At 49.8% G+C, this 21807-nt stretch overlaps 1 protein-coding gene across 1 annotated transcript in view; it reads right to left on the reverse strand.

Moving 5' to 3' along the window:
* The window catches only part of LOC133511068 (complement component C8 beta chain-like), a 66244-nt gene that overhangs the window by 13671 nt on the left and 30766 nt on the right, over positions 1 to 21807 (reverse strand). The window contains exons 3-9 of the mRNA XM_061839657.1: positions 11566 to 12113; positions 6451 to 6590; positions 4563 to 4661; positions 2403 to 2534; positions 1813 to 1932; positions 1523 to 1561; positions 280 to 345 (exon numbers count right to left, since the gene is read on the reverse strand). Coding sequence (XP_061695641.1) covers positions 280 to 345; positions 1523 to 1561; positions 1813 to 1932; positions 2403 to 2534; positions 4563 to 4661; positions 6451 to 6590; positions 11566 to 11635 — 666 coding nt within the window. The 5' untranslated portion in view covers positions 11636 to 12113. The remainder of the gene's footprint in view (positions 1 to 279; positions 346 to 1522; positions 1562 to 1812; positions 1933 to 2402; positions 2535 to 4562; positions 4662 to 6450; positions 6591 to 11565; positions 12114 to 21807) is intronic.

Raw genomic sequence — 21807 nt, forward strand, 5'->3', positions numbered from 1 at the left:
CTCCAAATGCTCGTCGAGGACGGCGTGGGGGGGGGGGACGACGTCAGAGGCCTAAATGGCCTCGACTGCGCTCGCGGGGCTTCTCTTTTCACTCGGCACGTCAAACGCAAACTTGCTTCGCTGCTTTTGATTCTCTTCTCGCTTCAAACAAAAGGCCTCCGACACCAGATTTAAACCTGAATGTGCAGAAATGTCGCTCGTACTTTTATCATCTATCACAGGGGCAGATGGTGAGGGGGAGGAAAAAGGGGGCGGGGGGGAAACGCTTCGTCTTTGTACCTGGTAAACGCTCTCCTCTGACTGGGGGCCGCTCAGGGGTTCGTGTCCGGCCTCAAACACTATGTACTACAGAACAAGGTGTAGAAGTGCACAGAGGGGGGGGGGGGGGGGCACGTGGAAAATACAGATGATGAGGGAGGGGGGTGGGGTGGGGGGGCACGTGATGAGAAAAAAAAATGAGGGCACACGTGGGAGGGGGGTGTGGGCGGTGTCGAGTGGGGAGTGAAAAGAGAGCAGCGAGGGTGCAAAAAAAAAAAAAAAAACAAAGTGGAGCAGAGGGGAGAAGAGTGGGGGGGGGGGGGTGGGGGGGCGTGACCAGAAAAAGAAAAAGAAAAAGAAGAGGAAAGAGCACAAGTAGAATCAGTCAGGCAGCAGTTCATAGCAATGTGGCGCTCGGAACCCGACGTCAAAACCGACACCAGGACGGCAATCGGCACTCGTCCCCGATTTGCTCAAATGAAATGAATCGCTAAACTTCCAAATTCATTGCTGACGTGGGAAAATCCGTCGACATTCCGTCAATTCCTCAGTTGGGAAACGCCGGGCGACCCAACCACCACTCGCTGACTCAAAGCCAATCAATGACGCTTTTCCCAAGGACGCATCATTTCTATTTTTCGGGGATTACATTGGGAAACACTCACGTAGCCATTTTTAAAATCATCTTGAAGTACCGTCAGTCAGTTGGTTTTCTCCAAAGGCCTTATACTGATAAGGCGTCTCGAAGAGTTTTTCCTCACTGTCGCACACGGCATCAGTACCAAAGCGACTTCTTAAAATGTGCAACTGTGGCCGGAGCTCTGTCGAAATAACGCTGCCAAACGAACGACTACGCGCGTATTCAAGAGCAGACGATTCGGGAGGCGTTGGAACAAATGAGGCCCGCCAGAGTAAGAGTTAGCGTTGTCTGCATTCAGTGTGAGCGGAAAGACAAAAACAGAAATCGAGTGCAGCCATAAAAAAAAAAAAAAAGTGGGGTCAGTCACAATTCTGGGTGGGAGCGAATCTCTGGAAGAAAGTGGGAACACTAACACAGATCATTGACAAGCAACAACAAAAAAGATCAAATCAAATCAAATATGGTTTTACAACATCGCACTGGCAAAATGAAGTCGAATGGTCGAACAAAACCGTCCGCCGGGAGGAGTCGCATTTGAGCCGGCCAAGTTTGCAAATGAGCGACCGAAGACTCTCGAATTGCAAAAGAGTTCAAGAGGAGCGACGGCAGGAAGAGCAAACTCACCTGGTAGACGGGATCGTCCACTTCATCCTCCAGGATGGTCTGCGGGGCAGGAGGGCAGAAGGCACACCGCAGCGTTTACAAAAAAAAAAAAAAAAAAACAGCAGTTGTACGCATAGCGTGGTCGCTACAACTCAAGTGTAGGAGTAGGAGGAACCCGACAGTATTCCAAAACGTCCCCAAAGATGACCAACGAGGGCGACTTTGCACCGACACTTTATGAACGCGATGGCGTTTCGGCGGTGCCACGGAATGGGAACGGTAACAATATTTGTTCGGGCTTTTGGTCCTACCTGGTAGACGGCCTGCTCGCAGTGTTTGTCCTTCTGGGCCTTTTTCTCCATCTCCTCCCGCTGCTTAAGGTCGAAGACGAGCGTAAAGAGGTCGCGCAGGTCGACGATGAGAGGCTCCGCCTGTGCCGAGGGGTGAAAACCCGAGCAAGGCGCTGTGAGAAATGCGCAGGAATCCAGTTCATCCGGCCCGGGGGGAGGATTTGGAGATGGAGGACAGGCGAGACAATGCGCTCCGTCCCAAATGGTAGATTGACGGTTATTTCGTTTGGATTCGCTCGGTGGAACAGTGGAGCATTTTCTGAGCACATCTGCACCACAGTTGGGAGATTCTGGGTGGGAATGCCGCCCCATGCCGTGTGTGTTCCCTTCAAGTTAATTGCACTTCGTACAACCTTCAACAACCTGAAGACTACATCCGTGGGTCTCGATTGTTGTCACTGCGGGATCCGCATTTTCCGATTTTTGCAAAGTGACGACCCGCTTTCATACAAAAGTACAGTACATTATGTTTTCCAATGACATTTGAAATGATTGTGACACACGGCTAAATGCATTTTTTGCTAGCCGTGCTTTTCCGTCAAAGTACTCACCGACTGGGCGGTCTTGATGGCCACGAACCTGTGGTGGCCTTCCTTTCCGCAGACGTAGCCGAAGGCCCGGTGGTCCCTGGTGTCCTTGGCAATGTAGCTGATTTCGTGGACCGAGTGCTGATGTTGGAGCACCTGCACGGAACGGGCGCAGAAGAAACGTTTGGTCTCGTCAAGATGTAGCGTTAAGGTCGGCGGTATTTGCCTATAAGTTGAATCATGAACGGCTAATCATCAACTTGGTAACGAGATGATCAGGACATAGCCTGTCGGATACTAGACGCCTTTAACGAGAGTACATATCTGTGTTTCATTCATGATCACCAACAGAAGAAAAGTGGAAGGGAAATGAAGGAACAAATTGACAAATACGCGGTCAGAAAAAAAAGTGGATCATGCCAAAAGGCTGTCACGAGTCCAAGGATCCTTTGACCTGCGACAGCCTTAAACCTCATCAAACTAACTCAACAAATTGTTTTGTTGGAACGACACAACGCTTGTGCGCAATTTGCTCAACGCAGCTCAAATCTGGAAAAAAAAAAAAAAAAAAAAAATTCAATACGCTTGAATAAAGTAGTGCAAAGCAGCAGATTTCACTTTGAAATGTAGGACGATGGTGGTGTTGCTAATGCAAATATTACTGTAATGTCGACGTTACATTGACATTAGAGCCCCCAAGACTTGGCCGCCATTAAGACCAAAGACCAAGGATGCTTGTGGTTGCCACGGCAATAGCAGAGATTCTCCTCCAAAAATGTTATGTAGCGCTCGCTCGTCCTCATTAAGCTCCCGGGTGAGTCCGAAGTCTCAGATTGGCCGAGAGGCGGGAGGGGAACAATTCGGTTCAAGTTCAAGTCATCAGTTGACCTAAAACGAAGGCGTATGTTTTTGAAATAAGGGAGGGGGCCGGAATATGCGGGAGGCTAACAACGAGCACGCCATGCCGCCCGTGTAAAATGATCAACTCTTGCGGAGGCTAGTCGAAATTCGACTGAACCGTCTTTGTGAATCAGGACGAAAATATCATGCGGTAAATTAAAAATAAATAAAAAAGGAAACTCACAGATGGATTTTTTTTGCTGTCAGCCCCCCCCCCCCCCACCCGCCCCCCGCTATTAGCGAAGATAAGCTCAAACGCATGGGGAGGAGCTGAATATTAGGCAAATTCAGCGGGGAGCACGGCGAGCGGCGTCTGCATTCAAGTAGAACACAAAACTAATGCGACTCCATTCAGCGGAGAATCATGTCAGCTTTCTGTAAAGCGTTCCCATCGCAGCGAGTGATCCCCAGTTCCTCCGTAGTAATACCAGAAAGATATTACGTGTGGAGTGTTATTTACCGCCGCCAAATCGGTGAATTAAATGACGAGCATCAGGGGACGTGATTCGCCAACAACAACGACAACAAATGGGCTCGTCAAGCGGCGGCCTTAATGGAACGTCACCAGTACGTCAGTCATCCACAAAATTGATGTCATCGTCGACGTCGAGGTTTGTGGCACGGAGGCCGAAAGCTACGGGACAAAAGCTGCGTAATCAGAAGTTTAGCGCAGCTGAGGTGGAGCCGCAGTGTAATTACTATTAGTGGCAATGATCATTAAGGGGCGGAACGGCGTGCTAATTATCAGTTAGCTCCGATGAGCAGCGCTGACACCACGCCGCAGGATGGGCTGAGGCGGGCGAGGCGAGCCTCTCCATCATCCCGTAATGGAACAGCGGGCCTGCCGGCTCGCCAAAGGGAAGAAGGCCAAGACGGAGGCGGAGACGAGACAGCCCGAATTGCTCATTGCGCCGTGCGGCATCATTAGCGGGAAACTGGGCCCGAGTGATGTGAAGCGCTTCCCCGAGCACATCGTTAGCATATGGAATTCGAACGCTAGCGCTATAGATCTGCCATCATCAGTCACCGGCCGCAAGATATTCTCTCTCTTTTGAGGAAGCAAATGATCAGGATAACCTTGTGAACGTTCTCTCTCCGCTGTGTTGCGGGATGGCGTTCGATGGCAAGCGCACAAGATGGCGGCCCCGGCGGCCATTGTGTAGGCGAGTGTGCAACATCTGCCCTCTGGATGTCCTACGCCGTAGTTTGGCAGCCCAGCAGCTGGCAGAGATGTTTTGGTGCAGCTGGGATGAGCAAACGCGCCTCCTCCGGCTCGGTACTCACCCCCGATCGTTCACAGTAAATCTTGATCCCTCCGAAGGAGACCGTCAAGAAGACCCTCTGCTTGTGCTCCCCTTTGGAACGCGCCGAGGAAGCCACGCCCTGCAGGAGATCACAAGCACGGACGTGAGCGGACGAAAATGCCAGGCGCGAAGCTTTCGTCTACAGCGTGACCCCTCAGGTGAGGTCCTGATCGGGGGTGACATCGGTTACGTAAGATGCGACAGGACCGCGAGTTCTTTCCGCCGCCTTTTCTGAAAGAGGAATTCACGTCACCTCATGCAGTGCGTTGTACTATAATTGCAAACAAGGCCCATTTTCCCCGTTTTCTTCAAGTAGGTCTCGTGCACGTCATCGTGACACACGTACGTGAGAACAATGCCGACAAAAAGCAGCGACCCGCACGTTTCCCTGATTGAACAACCGGGATCGCCTTTGATGTCTTTTTTTCCCCGCCTCCCCGGGGAACATCTCAACTCCGATTTATAAAAAGAGAAAGAAGGAAAAAAAATGACCGTTTCCACTATGTTCCCCTTTTGACGCCACCGGTGCGCTTGAAGCGTCTTTCGTAGAACAAAGGTTGGCCGAGAAGAAAAGACCTGCCAAAAGTCTGACAAAATGGCAGCGACATTAACGAGCGGGCCACCTCATTTGTAATCCGTCTCTCCGTTTGCAACTCAGCTCATGTTTTGACACGCAGGCCCTCCCGTTTTCTCTCATCTCCACCCGACGGACAAAAGCAGCACTTGGCAACCCAGGCGTCATTAATGGTGGCGATGCCTCTGCCCTCCATTCAATATTTCTCCATTCTAGTCGTCCGTTTGCTTTGCCGTCCGTACATGTTCAGACATTTGTTTGGGTAAACTTTGCTTTTTCAAAACAGAATAGTCGTCGTGCGTTTGTCCACAAGTTGACTTTGTGCATTTCTGTTTCTTTCTGAATCGACGTTGGAGCATTTCGATCAGCATCGAATTGAATGACGAGACTCTCAATGCGCAGCCTACTGCAAGTACTCGATTGTGGCGAAGAAGGAGCGGCGACATGTGGCGACGCTCGCGGATTCTTCTGCAAGATTTGGACGACGTTCTCAGAAAGAAGAAAGTCCGGGCCTCGTTGCTTCTTCAACGGTACCCAAGTACAGTTTTTGATCTTATTCTTCGCGACGACGACGCAGCCAATCTCTCGGCACAAACACCGGCTCAAACTTATTTGGGTGATCATTTAGTGGCTCTGCCACTTCCGCAGAGCAGCAGTGACCCCGATGAAGAGCCCAAGCAACGGACCAGCGGGACGGCCCGTAGCTGCCGTCCGTCTCCGTTTGCCGGATCGGGCCCGACGGCAGCCAGAGGCGGCTCGACGGTAAATCTCCGGTCCGGATGATGAGCAGTTGCGTTTTGACCACGTGCGGCTGACGGCGGCTCACGACTGGTGTCGCGTGGAGGAGGTTAAGGCTGGAATGTCAGATGCAGGCAGCCAAACGCTTCTTTTAAGGGACTCGTCAATATTGGTCCGGAGAGGCCCAGGGGATCGTCCTCCGGGGGAATTTTTGTGATTGGCAAAACAGAAGAGAGAAAAATACTGCCTTAATGACCAACATGAAAACTATTTGATTGCTGAATGCATTTGACTTTTGTCTGAAAGTTAAAGGAACAGACACAGAGTTCGGAGAAACCAGAGCTTTTTTTTTTTTCCGGGGAGGAACCAAGCCACATAGAAGAAATTCATCCTGCTGGTGAACTCCACAAGCTAATAACGATTGTCTTTCACTTTGATTTCCCGAACGGTTGAAGTGAATTGCCGACTGACTGAGCGAAAGGGGCTCAGGTTTGTCGCTCATACTGTGGACAAAACCGAGGCGCTTCAACCCGACCCGACCCGACCCGACACACACCTTGAGCTTCATCATGGAGTCCTGGCACAGCTTGTCGCCGCGTGCTGCTGTCACCTCGTCAATCCCGATCAGCTTGGCCTTGTAGCGCACGCCATCTCCACGGAAACGCTTAATAAGCCCCGCCTCGGTGCGGTCCTGACCTGCGGCGGGAGCGCAAAGAGGGAAGCGCGTTGAGTCGGAACAGGATTTGCAGAGTGAATCATAAATTAGCGGCGAGTGAGGAGATAACGAAGCAAAACCGGTTGACTTGTCTTCACCCTCGGCGTTCTTTGGTGACGGGGAAGCTCCCTTGGTGGGGGCAGGATGCAACCGTGACCTCGGGCTTTTCGGTCCCTCCCCCCCACCGCCCAGACCATGATTGACGCGGCGCTCACATCCATTTTACAGAATTACACTCGCGATGAAAAGCACCCGACTTGCACGTTCCAATGGGGCGACGACGTTCACACGGAGCTCTCGAGCACCTCGGAGAAATGAACAGTTTTCAAGGCCCGCTGATTTCTAGGTCAGGAGAACATCACGAAAGGGGGGCGGCACCGTGTCGGCAAACATCCCAAGAAGGTTGAACGCCGACAAGGGCCGAGACGCAACGCGCCCGACGTGGCGTTTTCTCTCTCAGTCTCCGGATTTGCAGGCTTAACTGCGCAACGGAAACCGATTTTGCTAATTTGGGGAGAAAAAGAAAAAGGAAAAGGAAACGCTGTGGGTTATTCAGATGAAGGCAAAGTCTTGGGTCTAACGCGAGTCTCGGCTCCGCACACTGGCTCATTAATTCATGAGGGCGCGAGCCTCCAAACGTCGGGGGAGGGCTTGACGACGCTCAAGTCATTCAAGTCTCCAAGCAAGCGAATGTCAAATCCAGGCCTAATTTGGGCTCGTTCCGCTGCCAAAGGACGACGAGTCTTACGTACTGCCGCGATGTACTCGACGCAGCTCGTCACGCACACTTCAAACTTCACCGCTTTTTCATATATTTACACAACAGCTCGTGCCGGCTCTTGCCGAAGTCCCGCAGGAAAAATGCAAATGAGGGAAAATACCCACTGCTGTTCCTGATTCAAAATGAGCCGTTGATATTCATCCAGTATTAAGCGTTCCATCCCAGTTCTACCGACTCGCGCCGTAAACTCCGGTCGCATTGGAAACGCCGTCGGTCCGAGCTCGTCGAGCTGCCCCCGACGCGTGCCGTTCCCTGGAATAACCCTTCGGGAGAGATTTAGAGCTTGATGCAGAGATTCTCCCCAAAAGTAGGCCTCGCATACTGATCGACGTCGCGACATAAACTCGTGTGCGACGTGCTCCGGGTTGGGATCTGTACTTGAAGACTAAAGGGCTGCGGGGCACGCACGCCGTTTCATGTTGTCACACACTGCGAGGAAGAGGAAGAAGCCTGCACGTGTGTGTGTGTGTGTGTGAGGCGCGGTGGGTGACACATATTCCTTTGGCTTTTTCGGGATTTACAATTACCCAAGGTCGAATGGTCCTCACAACATTTCGGGCTCATGATCCTGACGCTCATAATGCGCCTGACAGATGCTTGCCTTGAGTACCGTCTACTGTTGGCCTGCATCTAAGCGAATCCAAACACGGCGGTCTGAAAGGGGGCGAGAACACGACGGAGACCTTTGGCGCGCCGGCTGCCCTTTCGAACAATGTTCAGAAATTGCTGGGGAGCAGTTTGATATCGTAAAACAAAACAAAACCAAAAAAAAAAAAAAGCTGACAGCTGGACAGTAAAAGCGCTCACCAAATGCTCCGATAGCCAAAGTGGCTGCGGAAGAGGAGCACGGAGAGAAGAATTACAGATCTGCACGTCACACTAGAATGGGGACAGCGAGGGGACAGATGGCAGCAGATGGAGTGTCAGAAGTGTCCCTCCAGATAGGAGGACTTGGCAACCGCTAACTTTTTGTTGGGGAAAGGGCTTAACCTTTGACCCCCCCCCCCCCCCCCCCGTGAGCGCGTACCGGCGTCTGCTTGTCTTCTCGCGTTAATACAACGCCGTCCCTCGGGCCGAGCCTCCCGTGCTCCGTTTTCTCCCATCACAAGAGTCATTATGTGACGTCATAACTGAAGAGGGCCAATCTGTCCCTGCAGTCTGCCTCCGCCATGCGCTTTCAGAAAATGAAAATGAACACTGGTTGAAAAGATGGATTGTATTGCACACGTGATCGACATGGTCAATATTGTCGTGGTTCTCTGCAAAGATTTTGCGCGTCGGCGTTACCGCACGTCGAATCAGCGTCGACGCAACATGTGGACGTAAGCGGAACGGAAGTCGGCCGTCTTGGCTCCCGCTCGCGCCCGCAGCCGCCGCTGACGCTCACTCCGGCCGATCTCATCACGAGTGGACGCGTGACGACGAGCTGAGAGCTGCTGTTGCCACGGCGACGGAGTCACGCATTTCTGATCGGCGGCTCGAGAGGTGCCCGAGCGCCACGACGGGCAGTTTACGACAATCGGGTGGGACCTTTGCGCGCCGCTTGACGGGGAAGATCCTGGAGTGTGGTCACTAAACGAGGGTTGGCGTCGCGTTTCCAAATATTTCCAAAGCGCAGATGAGACCAACTCAACTTTTATTTTGTGAGCAACAGAATGACTTCCAAAAACAAACAAATGATGCTGGACTGGACAGATTTTTTTTTTTAATCAAATATTAGAAACAATCACATTTGCGTATCGCTTAGTGAGACTCCCGCAGCTATTGTTCATATATTTTGGATCGCTTCTTCGAATCACAAATGTTTTTCCTCCAGATGGGCTCCAGTTCTGCTCCTTCTACTGATGTGCAAAAGAATTGAGATTTGGGCTCTTTGCAATAATGCTGCGTTGTTTTTTTTTTTTTTTAATCTTTCTTGAGATTGTGTTTGTGTGTTTTTAGAGCCGTGTTTGGGGTTGTGATCGTGTTGGAGGACCTGGGACGAGAAACCAAGACCGAGGTCTCCGACAGCGAGCAGCAGAATTTCACCAGATTTCATGACACGAATCTGTGCAAGTTACAATGAAATCTCAGGAGCGGCGAGAAATTCCAGGTGCAGGTCATAAACCGAGACCAAAATAAAAAAAAAAACACTCAAGAACGGCTAAGAAATTAACACCACCACCACCACCACAGGCCTATTGTGAAGAGCCCTGAACTAAATCCTACTGGAGGACCCGAAAGGAACATTTTGGAGGAGGAGACGGCTGAAGCGTTTGCTGACGAGGAGGACTCGGCCGAAACCCGTCGACAGGTGTTGTGAAACTAAATCATTTGTCATTTTTTTTTGTCCAGAACAATTTCATTACGTTTTTTTTTGTTTTTAATGATTATTATTTTTCAAATAATTCTGCTGAACCACAAAATCAAAGCAAGCATGACTTTGGTTATTACGATGAGTTTATTGAAGGATGTGAATTTTTTCATTTTTATTTTTACGAGAACAAGTCACCAAATGAAACGCTATAAGACCACGTGTGAAATCATTCGGCTAAAAAAAAAAAGTTAAGCATTTGAGGGGAACGGAACGTGAAAAGAAAGTAGGACTACTATTTACTGTTCTTGTATTACTGTCTGGTTAAAGGTGATGAAAGTATTCCAAGCTCAACGATTCTACTTAGTAAAGCATTTTCAAAGGTCAACAGCACACGAAAGAGTGAAATTCCAAACCATGCCTCCGGTTGTTGATATCATTTATGTCTGGGACTCACATCAGCATAAATGTTTCCCAAAACGATCCGATTGTGAGACACCTTTGGAGCCGGAGGCCTGACTGGCGGACAGCCAACGATTAGCCTAATTTGACAAAGAAGAACGAAATAAAGTGCACGCGGTGACCTGGGCGGGCACGCTCGACTGACACCAAAGAGCCAAAGATGATTCACGCAAAGCTAAATGCGGCGTTCAAGTCAAACGAGGTTTTTGTGCGTTCTCGATGCAGAAAAAAACAAAAAACGTGCAAATCCCTTTTCGAGCCGTTTTTTCACCGCAGGACAGCGGCAAGGAAAGGAGACTCCTCCGCTCGAAAATGTGCACGTGCCACCATCCTGGCCCTTGACGGTGTCCTTCACCATCAGATCCCCCGCAAGCGACGCATTTGCCCCCTTTCCGTTTACGTGGCCCTAAATAGCATCCTAGCAGATCGCCGATTAACACGGTAACGTCAGAAGGCGGCTCGTCCGCTCTGTGTATAAGAGCCCACCCGGCCGCCCCCGCTTCGCTTAAATCGACAGACGGGCCTTCTTCCAGCCCCGCTGTTTAACTGAACGGGGCCAGCGAAATGGACACCGAGGCCTGCACAAGCGGAATTTGCTCAACGGACTGGAGTGCTTTTTAGTGATCGTGGAAAGAGGATGACAAAGCGAGAGAGGCGGAAACCAAGCGAGGGAGGCAACTGAGACAGCCCCCCCCCGTTGCTCACTTGATGGCACTTCTTTTCGCTGTCCCATTTTCTCTTTTTTCCACCCTCCTCTCAGTCACTTCCTTCTCATTTCAATCTCAACGCCTCGTCCTATCGCTGTTCATCAAAGCGACAGTTTGCGAATGACCCCGTCCGTGACACCTAAATCACGACGCTACGCGAAGCCCCGGGGGCGACAAGGAATAGCTGTTACCGCATCTGGGCAGCCGGGCCGCTCGCCGTCGAGTCCAAAATTATTTTGTGATCTTCAAACATTGCTTTTAGATTTCCCGGCCTGCCGAAGACGAGAAAGTGAACACTGTCAGCTTCACTGTATGTCCCAAATGTATTTTTCCCTTCTTGGTGGATTGGAGAGTTGTTTGCAGTTGGCAGGAACAGTTCAAGGGGCAAGCGACACAACAACTATGAGGCAATTTCACCTCTCCGAAGGAACAGTTCCTTTAAACAGAACGTCTTTTGTTCTTTCTTCTCGTTACTTTGCGCCAAATGCTGGAGAAAAATTACACACTTGGCCAATAAAGCTGATTCTGGTATTCTTTTGCAGTCCAAGCGCGACCCTTTGACACGCTTCCAAAGACGACCGTGGACATGCATTCGATCGTTGATAACGCACGGGCGAATATTTCAAGCAGTCTCAAAGATTCAAAGTTGTTCTCGTGTGGGATTCGCCACAGCACAAGTACGCAATTCTTCCGAAAATTATAGCGTAGTCTACCTTTGATCCTCCTGGACTCCTTTCTGTGGATGGTTTGGACACCCGGCTGGAGCTCGGCCTCCGCTGACATCCTCCACCGCTGGTCCCTCGTCCGGCTCACAGCAAGTCCACCATGGGTCGACCCGACGCCAACTCCCGGACTCGAATTGCCCTCCTTTTCCGTCTTTGTCACGGGCACGTCACCGCCGGAAAAATCAATTTCATATTCGTGCCGTGATGTCCGCTACTCCTCTACCGACGACCAATAGCCCTCTTCACTCGGCCATGACGCGCGCGTATTAGCAAACGCTCGACGATCCTCTCGGGAAAAGCTTCAGATCTGATTTGACATCCTCCGGAGTTCGCCTCCTTGAAGGTCAAGTATCACGTGGTCGACTGGTGCTCGTTTCTGAATGCCGGCAGGAACAATTCCCCCCGTGAGAGCGGCGGCAGCATTGGTCGGATCAAAGATCCTTCTTCGCGGGAGCTCAGGAGTGGCTTTTATTCCCTCCGAGAGAACATCGCACGCGATCGGACGGACGGCCTCTCGCAGTCGCTGGCTCGGAACCCTGCGAGGAGATGAAAGAGACGACAACGTTAATGTCGGACCGGAGGGGCTTCCGAACTCGGCCGGCGCGCGGCCCCGGATTGCTGATCACAAGATTAATTGAACGTGGCTCGTGGCGGCCAGCGATTTAACAAATCAACCGAGATGTTATCCTCTCTTCTGGATCGTCAATGGCGGCCGCCCTTGAAGGAAGGCCATGTTGCATCATTTTGATGCGCTGCCTGTGAGTATATACCAAACTTGAAAGCCTGACTGGCACTTCTGAGCATGCAAAAGACTTTTTTTGTTGTTGTTGGGGGGGTGGAGGGGGTGCGCGGAACATCAGGCCTAGGGCACAAGCGGAAAGGGAAGTCACCGAGAGCAGCAATCAACAGACTGTAGTGGGAATCCTGGCAAGGTCGTCTCCAAACTGGAGCTTTAACGCCCTTGAATCATCCGCCGCTAACGACGGCACAGAGCCAAGGTGGCGCCACGGCTGTCGCGACTTCTGTTGGCATGGTGACAGGTCTTTGTTGGCAAAGAAGACCTTCAGGCCTAACGCGGCCCCGAAGAGCGTGAGTGTACATCAAACATCACAGCGCGGATTAAGCGCGCTCACGTCGCAGCTGGAGAGTCCAAATGTGCGTCGTGCGCCTAAAAAAAACCCGACGCGTGGACCAGGAAGTGAAGCTACGCGGTTGACAGCGGTCGCAAGACAAAGGCAGAAAATGGCAAAAGGGCAGTGAGCATTTTTGTCGAGAAATGGAAGGCGGGCACCAGCTCGTTGTGGCCACCGCTGTGAAATTAAAGTTGCGCCAAACGTTTGAGTACTGTCCAATGTCTGGCTCGTTTATCGGGTTGCTCTTCGTTCCGTGCAGTCACTTTGCGTCAGAAGCTCAATCTGGACGTGGCAAAACTTTGTCTGAATAAACCGAGGAGGGTTTTGGTCAAGTCAGATGAAGGAAACATTTCTTCAATTTAGTTGGAACAAATTGAGCACTTCCAAAACAAAAACAAAAATTTGCCCGACTGCTAATCTCGTCATTGCATAGCCATCAACCTAATGTATTCATAACAAGATCATTATTGTTATAAAGAACAAATCTGGCCGTATTTTTCAAACTTTAATGCTAAAATGAAATGAAGTTAAACGGTGCATTTTTTCTTTTTTTTTTTTTTTTAACTCGTGAAAACCTTTTGAGAATAGGTTAAGTACGGCTGTTTTAGGATGCCAGCATGGAAGACTTTTACAAAATAAAACCAATGCAGCGTAAAATAAAACCCAAACACGCTGAATTGATTTTTTTTTCTTTTTTTTTCTTGGCGTTGTTGATGAAATGATGTGAAAACGACTCTTTTCACATTTGATAACTCGAAGCCGCCCTGAAAGGAAGACACGAAGCAGTCCTCCATTTCTTGCAAATGTCACTGCGGTGTAATAAAGACGCGGCGAGCCCTGCAAGATGCGAGCCGTTTATTTCTTCCTCTCCTCATGACTCAGTGAACATATGCAGAGCTTCGCCGCCGCCGCCGCCGCTTGCTTGTCTTGCCGTCTTTTCCTTTCATTTCATTGCAGTCGCCTCATCAGGGCTGGTTCTCCTCACGCGTCTCGACCCCCCACCCCATCAAGAAAATGTTCGGCGAGTCGGAGCAAACGGGCCAACGTCGGACTAACGGGAGACGTATTTTCCCTGTCACAAAAAAAACAAACAAAAAAAAAAACCAACCCAAAACATCAGAACGCAGCTCCCGTTCCCAATGAGAGAGACGATGCTCGCTGTATTTGATGAAAGTGACTTCACGTGACGTACAACAACCGCATCTTCTTCTTCTTCTTCTTTTTTTTCAGCGACGCTATCTAGGTCACCCACACTGCGCCGTGTTCTCCGTGTTTTAACAGCTCCGACTGCCTTGTATGATTTGGGTCAGAGTTAACAAGCGTCGCTCGTTCCTCCCGCTTGCTCCTCTTGACTGTTACGGGATGTCAGAAGCCATCTCTTATTTATATTTTTGCTCATGTGTGAAGGGGGCGTTTTCTGCCGGCATTTCACGACTTGGCTCCATGGAGCTTCGGCTGTCTCGATCAGTCTGGTTGCGATGCACGAAGCACCCGTGGGGATGTTTATTTCCCGCTTGTGCAAGAATCGATCCGGCGTCACTTGACTATTGAACGGAAACAAACGACCTGGCCAGGCCGACGTGCATGTCAGAGATTTGAGCCAATCACACCTGGATGCATTCTTTTATTATAATGAGACACAATCGAAGATGACGCCATTCCCGTATTTACTGCGTCTACTCAACCGGTTGTTGCGCATTTGCCACGCTCGTCAACATTAATGGAAGGAGCTCCAAAGATGCGACAATTTGGAGTGAAGACATGAGACACGCTTGTGAATTACTCCCACCTCTGCGTCTTACCTATTTCTTCACAAATCATTTTTCACAGTGTAACGTAAACATAATCTGTAATATCGAGCGATTTCCGACAAACCTGAAGAGCACAGGTGAAAAATTCCGAGTAACACACAAAATAAAAGTACGAGAGACTCGTGGGAAATGGTCATGAATGAAGTTTGGGAAAGGCTCATCGTCAGGAGAAATAACGTAAGACCGCCTCGAAGACCCAACTTGTTTAGAACCGCCGAATGACAGCAGGTAAAACGTCACTGAGGGGTTTACGAGACCCGGGAGGCGAAGGAAATGAAAGCGGTCACAGGTTTTCAAGGAGAGGGAAAAAACAAAAAAAAAAACAGACGCTGGGCCCCCACCTTGAGTTTGGCGTAAACCTGAGCAGAGGGAGGGTAGACTGAGTTGTGAGACTTTTCACGTACCAATGCGGATTTAAACGAGGGAGCCGCAACCGTCCTCCGTCGTGTCCAATCAAAGCGGCCATTCTCGTTCCCTTTAAATACTGAGCGACGCCAGCCTCCGTGTGAGGAAGAGGACTACGCGTAAACGTGTCCAACTTTTAGCCAGATTGCGATAGTGTGGACTTGTGCCGAGGAGGGAGCGTCGATACAGTGGCGGAAGGAGGCTGCAAATGGAGGCCCAAGTGGAGGTTTGCAAATGCAGCAGAATATTCGGGAAGAGGATTATTGGCTCTTGTCACCCCTAAATTGGCTTAAACCCAAAGAGAGTTAACGAAGAAGAAGACAAATATTTTGACACTGCCCCATCTCGTGCGGAGGTTTTATAGGGCGAGACAAGGCTCGCTGCGTATTGTCACCAAAGACAAGTAACGCATGAACTATCTAGCCCCGCATCTGGTCAATTACGCCCCCAGCCCCCGCAAGGCAAAACACATTCTGCGCTCGGCAGCTTTCCTGTGAGTGCCGCCGAACCGCTGCTAGCTCGTCCAGGCCAAGGCTTGGCGTCGCGCGGCCCCGGGCCTTGCTCAACAGCGCGACTTTGGCACCTTGCGCTGCTCATCTTTGTTACAAAATGGCCCCCCCATGCGTATGGAGCGCCACAACCAAGCCAAAGTTTGCGCCGCCAACGACCTTGAAGGCCCGCTTTCGAGCGCCTAAACCGAGGTCGTGTGGGCCATAATCATCGTAGACTTGCAATCAACAAGCTCACGTGAGCCCTCCAATTAGATTGAAGGTTAATTTGTCTTAGTTGGGCCAGTTACATTCTTGAGCTGAGCGGAAGCCGTTGCGCAAATGTGCAGCTTACGACCACGTGAGACCGACCGCTTCAAAGAGTTCATCGAGTTTCATGCGGTTTTGCTAGCAAACCGACGGAGATAACTTCTGGTCTCGACAGGCTGCGAGGGAACGGAGGAATGAAAAACAATTCTGATCGTTTGCAATCCCAGCGGCACCAAAACAAAAATGGGGGATGGGCGCATTTTTGGGGAAATTGGTATGGCGGGATGCACCTCGAGAGCACTTCGGCGACAAAAGCGCCGTGCCCAAAGCGCTTTACGAGCCTCGCGTTGGCGCACACGGTCGTACAGATACGAATCATAAGTATTTATGATTTACATTTGTATTTATTTCCTCTCGGTTCTCAATGTTGACACTTTTTTGAGGTGCTTTGTGAAATTGTTGTTTCAGGTTATCGTAAGTACACCAATGACACGCACACAGTACAACGTACGTCACTTGAATAGTACTGTGCACTAAAACGAGTTTGTGGAGTTAGGGAACGCAGCCTCAGTGGGCAGACGTGACGTCAAATGTGACCGAGTTCAAGTTCAGCTCCGCACGACCGAGCGACGAAGGTGAAACTGCTGAGTTCAAGACTGAGAGGATGCTGGAAATTGTTTACTTTGCAGGGTTTGACTTCATAATCTTCCAGTTAAAATTAGAAAAAAAAAATTAAATAAAAACTTGGCCCAAGAGCTCAATAGTTAATCACCAAAAGTATTCTTTGTGTTCTCATAGCGACGGTAAAGTCCCTTGAAATGATTTTACAGTGGTGAACTTCGATTAATGATCATTACAGAATTGAAGTGAAATGCGACTTAAAAATGATCTCTGAAGCTTCAAAATGTCATTTATGATGGCCACAGATTGAGTGAGCCTGTACATACTGGAGCTACTGCATATCATTTTCCAATATTTCCTGGAGGGGAAACGTTTGAAAAATGAAAGCGGGAACTTTCCAAAAAAACGTTTTTAGTCTTCAGAGATTTCAATAGACACAAACTCTGAAATTGCAAACAGATCACATGTTCCTGTTGTAATTATGTACTCATTTCATTCTATAATATACTACAAGTTCACTACCCCCCCGCCCCCACCCATGAGAAATAGCAACATCGTTACCGATTTAGTTGAGTGCACTTCAACTCGAATTACCGAGAATGTGTAATAAGTCATTTTCATAAACACAGTTTGGAACCATAGCACGAAAACATTTCTGCTTCATTAACGCGGACTAATTACCACTGCGATGAGATGGCCAAGCTGGGGGGAGGGGGGGGGGGTCACGCAAAGTGATTAGCGTTCATGTGGAGGGGGGGGGGGTCTGTTTCATCGTTGCAAACTTTGCGACCGTTCATTCAAATTTTGCGACGCTTCAGCGTGGACTGCGGAGGCTTCAACGGCAGTGGAAAGAAAATCAGAACGAGTATAAGATTGAACACAACAAGGGGGGGGGGGGGGGGGACAACAGCATCGAGGTCCAAACTCCCCAACCCCGAAACGGTGGGATGCGCCAGTCCTTTGCCTGTGTGACCCACCGCGAGCTACGGCAATGGCCGACATCTGAGCGAGGGCGTCCGACCGACCCTGACGCAACGGTCGCGTGTCAGAGTGGAAACGGGGCTGGGGGGGGGGGGGGATGAGAAAAATCTCGTTTTGGACGTCGGGAGCGCCCTCGTTTGCGCTCTGTTGCAGAACGATGATGCCCCATCGCTTCGGGGTGAGCGGCCACAGCTGCAACGCTAAATAGGCGTTGGGGCGTTGGGGCACACACTGATCTGTGTCAGCGCGGGCGGGTGGATGGGTGGGGGGGTCGGGGAACAACAAACAGATGAACAAATACATTTTTTCTCATAAATAGATGTTAATTTTTTACATGATATAATTACCCAAGTAAAACTTGATCATTTTCTCCGGCCCGCTGGTTGACAATCAGCGTTCAATACTCAAAAGGCGGAATTTGCAATAAAAGCAGCCAACATGTCCTCTTTACGGTCTTTTTGTTTGGATTCTGTTTAGTTTCTGTTTCATGTTGATGTCTTGTGCCCTGTTCCGTGTTGACGCCGATCCACTGCCCCCCGCCCCCCCCACTCCGCCGGTACAAACCAAGGACCAAGAAGGTACGCTTGGATGATTTTGCTGCGGGACAACGCAAAAACGTAACCACTCGAAAAGGGAATTGGGACGACAGCAACAGAAAACGGCCACTTTCATACAAGGGGACGATAATTTCGGTAGCCAACAATCGGTCGGGCCGCTCACATCCACACGATGCCCCGCATTGAATACGCGTTCCGGTTTTGTTCCGTGTTCCGCTCGCCTTCTTTTTAAATACGTGTTCAAGCCCGGTGAAACCTTGCACAGGCCCCGGAACCGAGGACTCGCGTGGCTTGCGTGACGTCGGGCGCAAAGTTTTGTGCAACCAAAACAATTGCACAAAGTCAACGTGTTGTGGACTTCAGAGGTTCCGCTGACAAGGGCAGGTTCGGAGCTTCTTTCACAAATCTCCTTCTTGACCGGCAAATTTTTTCAAGCAGATGGTAACGAAACATTCGTTTTGCTTGGAATGTGATTGCAGGCCACACGCCCGAGAGCGCAAAACTTTTGGACTCTCGTCATAACTTGACGTGTGACGCGATGAGCCTCCCGTACACCGTTGACGAAGTTTGTTGTTGCGCTTTGGGTCGAAACGGGCCATCTGTCGTGCTGGGACGGGAAGCGCCGGAACCGGTTCTCCTTCATTTGATTCTTCTCTTCACAATCTTTCATTTTTGTCTTTCCTCATATTCCTTTCGCCCGAGCCCGAGCCCGAGCCCGAGCCCGAGCCGGTTCCGCTCTGGCCACATTTTCTTTGTCTCGCTCTCCGTCTGTTTGTGAAAAGAGGCGGAAGCGCGTTTATTTTGCCGCCGTCGACGCCCCCGCCCGCGCTTTCATTTCCGAGTTACAAAAGACTGCGAACGCGCGGCCGGGGTCATCGCTTCATTGGCTGAAAGTCATTCACGAGGGAATCGCGCTCGCTCCTCTTTGGTTGGCTCTCACGCTTCCCAAAATGGCTGCCTGTCCCTCTTCCATGACGAACGCTCGCTCTTTATGAACTCTTTGTGAGCCAAATGTTTATCCAGCATGTTCCATTTTGGTCATTTTGGATTTTGACAAGCGGCGGGGAAAGAAAGTTCTCTTGTCGTGATCGAACTTTGCGTGCTGCCAAAGTCTGAGAAGCAATGTTAATGAGCACTGCGGAAGCAACAAATGAATAAAACACTCTGCTTTTATACTTCCTATCTGTCTTTGCAGTGTCAGTGCAAACATTTCACAACTTTTTTTTTCGAGATTCTTTAAAAAAAAAAATGTAAATGGCAATGAGGTCTTTCCTCGCAAATATTAATACGCAACGTTCCTGCCTTGGTTTTTGTTCCGTGAATATTTTCTTCACGCTTTGAAAGTGGTACCTTGATTCACAAGCGGGGACTTTGTTCCGAGACTCGCGCAAGTCCGGAAGTAGGTGCGGCGCATCCGATCCGCGACGGACGACGTCGCTTTCTTCTCTTCCCCTGACGACGATCGCAAACCGGCAGTTTCTACCGAAAAGTTGCAGCTGGACTTTGTGCCGGGGACGAGAAAGTTTGATCATATTTCTCAAAAGTGGAACTTGAGGGCCGCCCCCCCCCCCCAATCGGTCATCGTGCTAAGCGGTCTTTGATCTGTCGCGGTTCGTATCAATTTGGATGTTCCCATTACACATTTCCACTGGCATGACCGGCACCGCGCAGAACAACGATCAAGCTATTCCCCGCTGCCCCCCGCCCCAGACACATGACAGCTACCACTCAGCCTGTTCCCCAGCCTCGGGTAAGACTTTCAATCCAAAAGCAATCCCCACAAGGAGCAAATATCTTCCTCGGTCAGTTGATCCAGACCATCCGCCCGAGAAGAGCTCACGGACTCATACGAGAGCAACGTGGCTGACTTTGGCAGAGAGAGCTCGTGCGACCAACCGCAAAAACTTCAGACCATGGGAGTCCTCCTTCCTTCGCGCCATTCACGGCCTAGATCTAACTGCCAGTGAAGAGCTAGATCTGCTAGTAAAAAGGCTCGGCAAGGAATAAGCGGACCATGCCAGAGGAATTCGGGCTGTCTATCCCGCCAACCCTTGTGCTGCGCTACAGACGACTTGGACTACACTCGGAGAGTGTTACGCCTCCCCAGAGGTCCTAGAGAACGCCCTCTTCCAACTTTCCAAAACTTGCCCATTGAATCTGATTCTGACTTGGATAATAAAAAATACAAGACTTTCTTAGTGCAATATTTGACCTAATCATGGTGAGACCTTCCAAATATGGTGACTTTTAAAGCAGAGTTTTCGATAAAACTGTTTGACTTTGGAGATGACACAATAGATTAAAAAAGGGACGGGGGGGGGGCGGGTAATGTTTCCCAAGCTAAGAAGCACATCTATTGGATTTTTATTTTTGATTTTTTGAATGGAACTGAAAAAGAATCAAAAGGGCTCCGCCACCCTCGCGACATCAATTATTTTCCGCAGTCCCTAATTCCCCAAACACGTTTGATCGCAAGCGAAAAGTGATTATCTTCGCTGCGACTCATTTATTTATCAAACGTCTCCAGAAGTCACATCTTACAAATCCTCCTTTTATGAAACATATTTCAGAAGCGATGAAAACCCAACATTCGGCGTGCTTTTGTTCCACGTTTCGGCTTCTGGCGCAAAGATGCTTGCAAGAGAAATAAGAGCGAGCGACGCTCGACAAAAAATAAGTTGGCGTGTCTAACGCGACTTTTGACAACTTGTGAGTTTCTTATATGAGGCCGAATGTAGTAGAAGAGTTACACAAAGTACACGGTACGTCTTTTTTTCATCCGGTAATATCTGAGCAAGTACTTGGTTGTGCTTATGCTTTGCTGTTGCAAATATGATGTCGAGGAGTCCAGTTGCGCAAAGCTGAGCATAAAAAGAACATCGACAGACGCACCAAAGGCACCCGCAAATCTGTTAATTAGCGAGAACCCCAAACACACCTCAACGTCTCTCGTTAATCTCACTTGAGCAATTAGGCTGTGGCCACGTACGCGGCCATCAAAAGCGTGAAACTGGCTGTGAAACTCTCGTCATCTCATATGTTATCACACTCTCGGGACTCGGGACTCGGGGGGGGGGGTTAAATCATGCCCGTTGGCAGCTAATCATGCAACTAATGATGAATTAAATGTTGCGCATCTTCTCGTTACAACGCACGGGCAAGGTGAAGATCTTGCGCGTGCTGGGGAAATCTCCGCAGAGCTTGGTTTTGTTGCGGCGACTCAAAAAGCTGAAAGCTCGCAAGTCAGCACACTCGACGGCTGATTAGAGCAAAACATCAGCGAGGTTCCCCCCCGCCGCGCTGCTGTGATGAGGAACCATCTAAAGGGTTCTCGTCAGGAGACGTCACGCCGGCCGCCGCCAGGTGCTCGCCGCGGCCGGAAAACACCGAGCGTCGTCCCCGCGGGCGGCGCCACCAAAGCCGTTTCGACTCAATTAAGGAGGTTGCGCATCACGAGCGCGCAAATGATTCGGATGTTTAGTCACATCAAATGTCATCCAGCATCACCGCTGGGAACGGCGTCGACGCTTCGCGTTAAACCTGATTTATATTCATCACGTGGGGAATTTGTCATTTAAGAACGATGACAAGCAAGACAATACAGATTAGGACGTTCTCCACTAATGGAGGACATCTACCACGTAGTCAACGTTTAAAAAGAAAAATAAAAAAAAAAGCAAAAAAAACAGGCAGTAAAACACTGATTGGCCACAACATTAAGAACCTCTGTTCAATCCGATCCGACACCAAATCTGCTCGTACACAAAAAATTCCACTTTTCCCTACGTAACACCACTCGGGTTTGAATATTAACTTCACAACGTGGAATGTATCCTGTTGGATATTATTCCATTGGTTTTTAATCCATCTTTCGCTCATACATTTGGGTTTTTAACGGAGTATTCAACTAGGTTGGGTCACTACCGGAACGTAGAATTACAGTTTTTCCAACGGATTGTAAGAC

Source organism: Syngnathoides biaculeatus, chromosome 13, assembly GCF_019802595.1.
Source record: "Syngnathoides biaculeatus isolate LvHL_M chromosome 13, ASM1980259v1, whole genome shotgun sequence".
NCBI classification, from domain to species: Eukaryota; Metazoa; Chordata; class Actinopteri; order Syngnathiformes; family Syngnathidae; genus Syngnathoides; species Syngnathoides biaculeatus.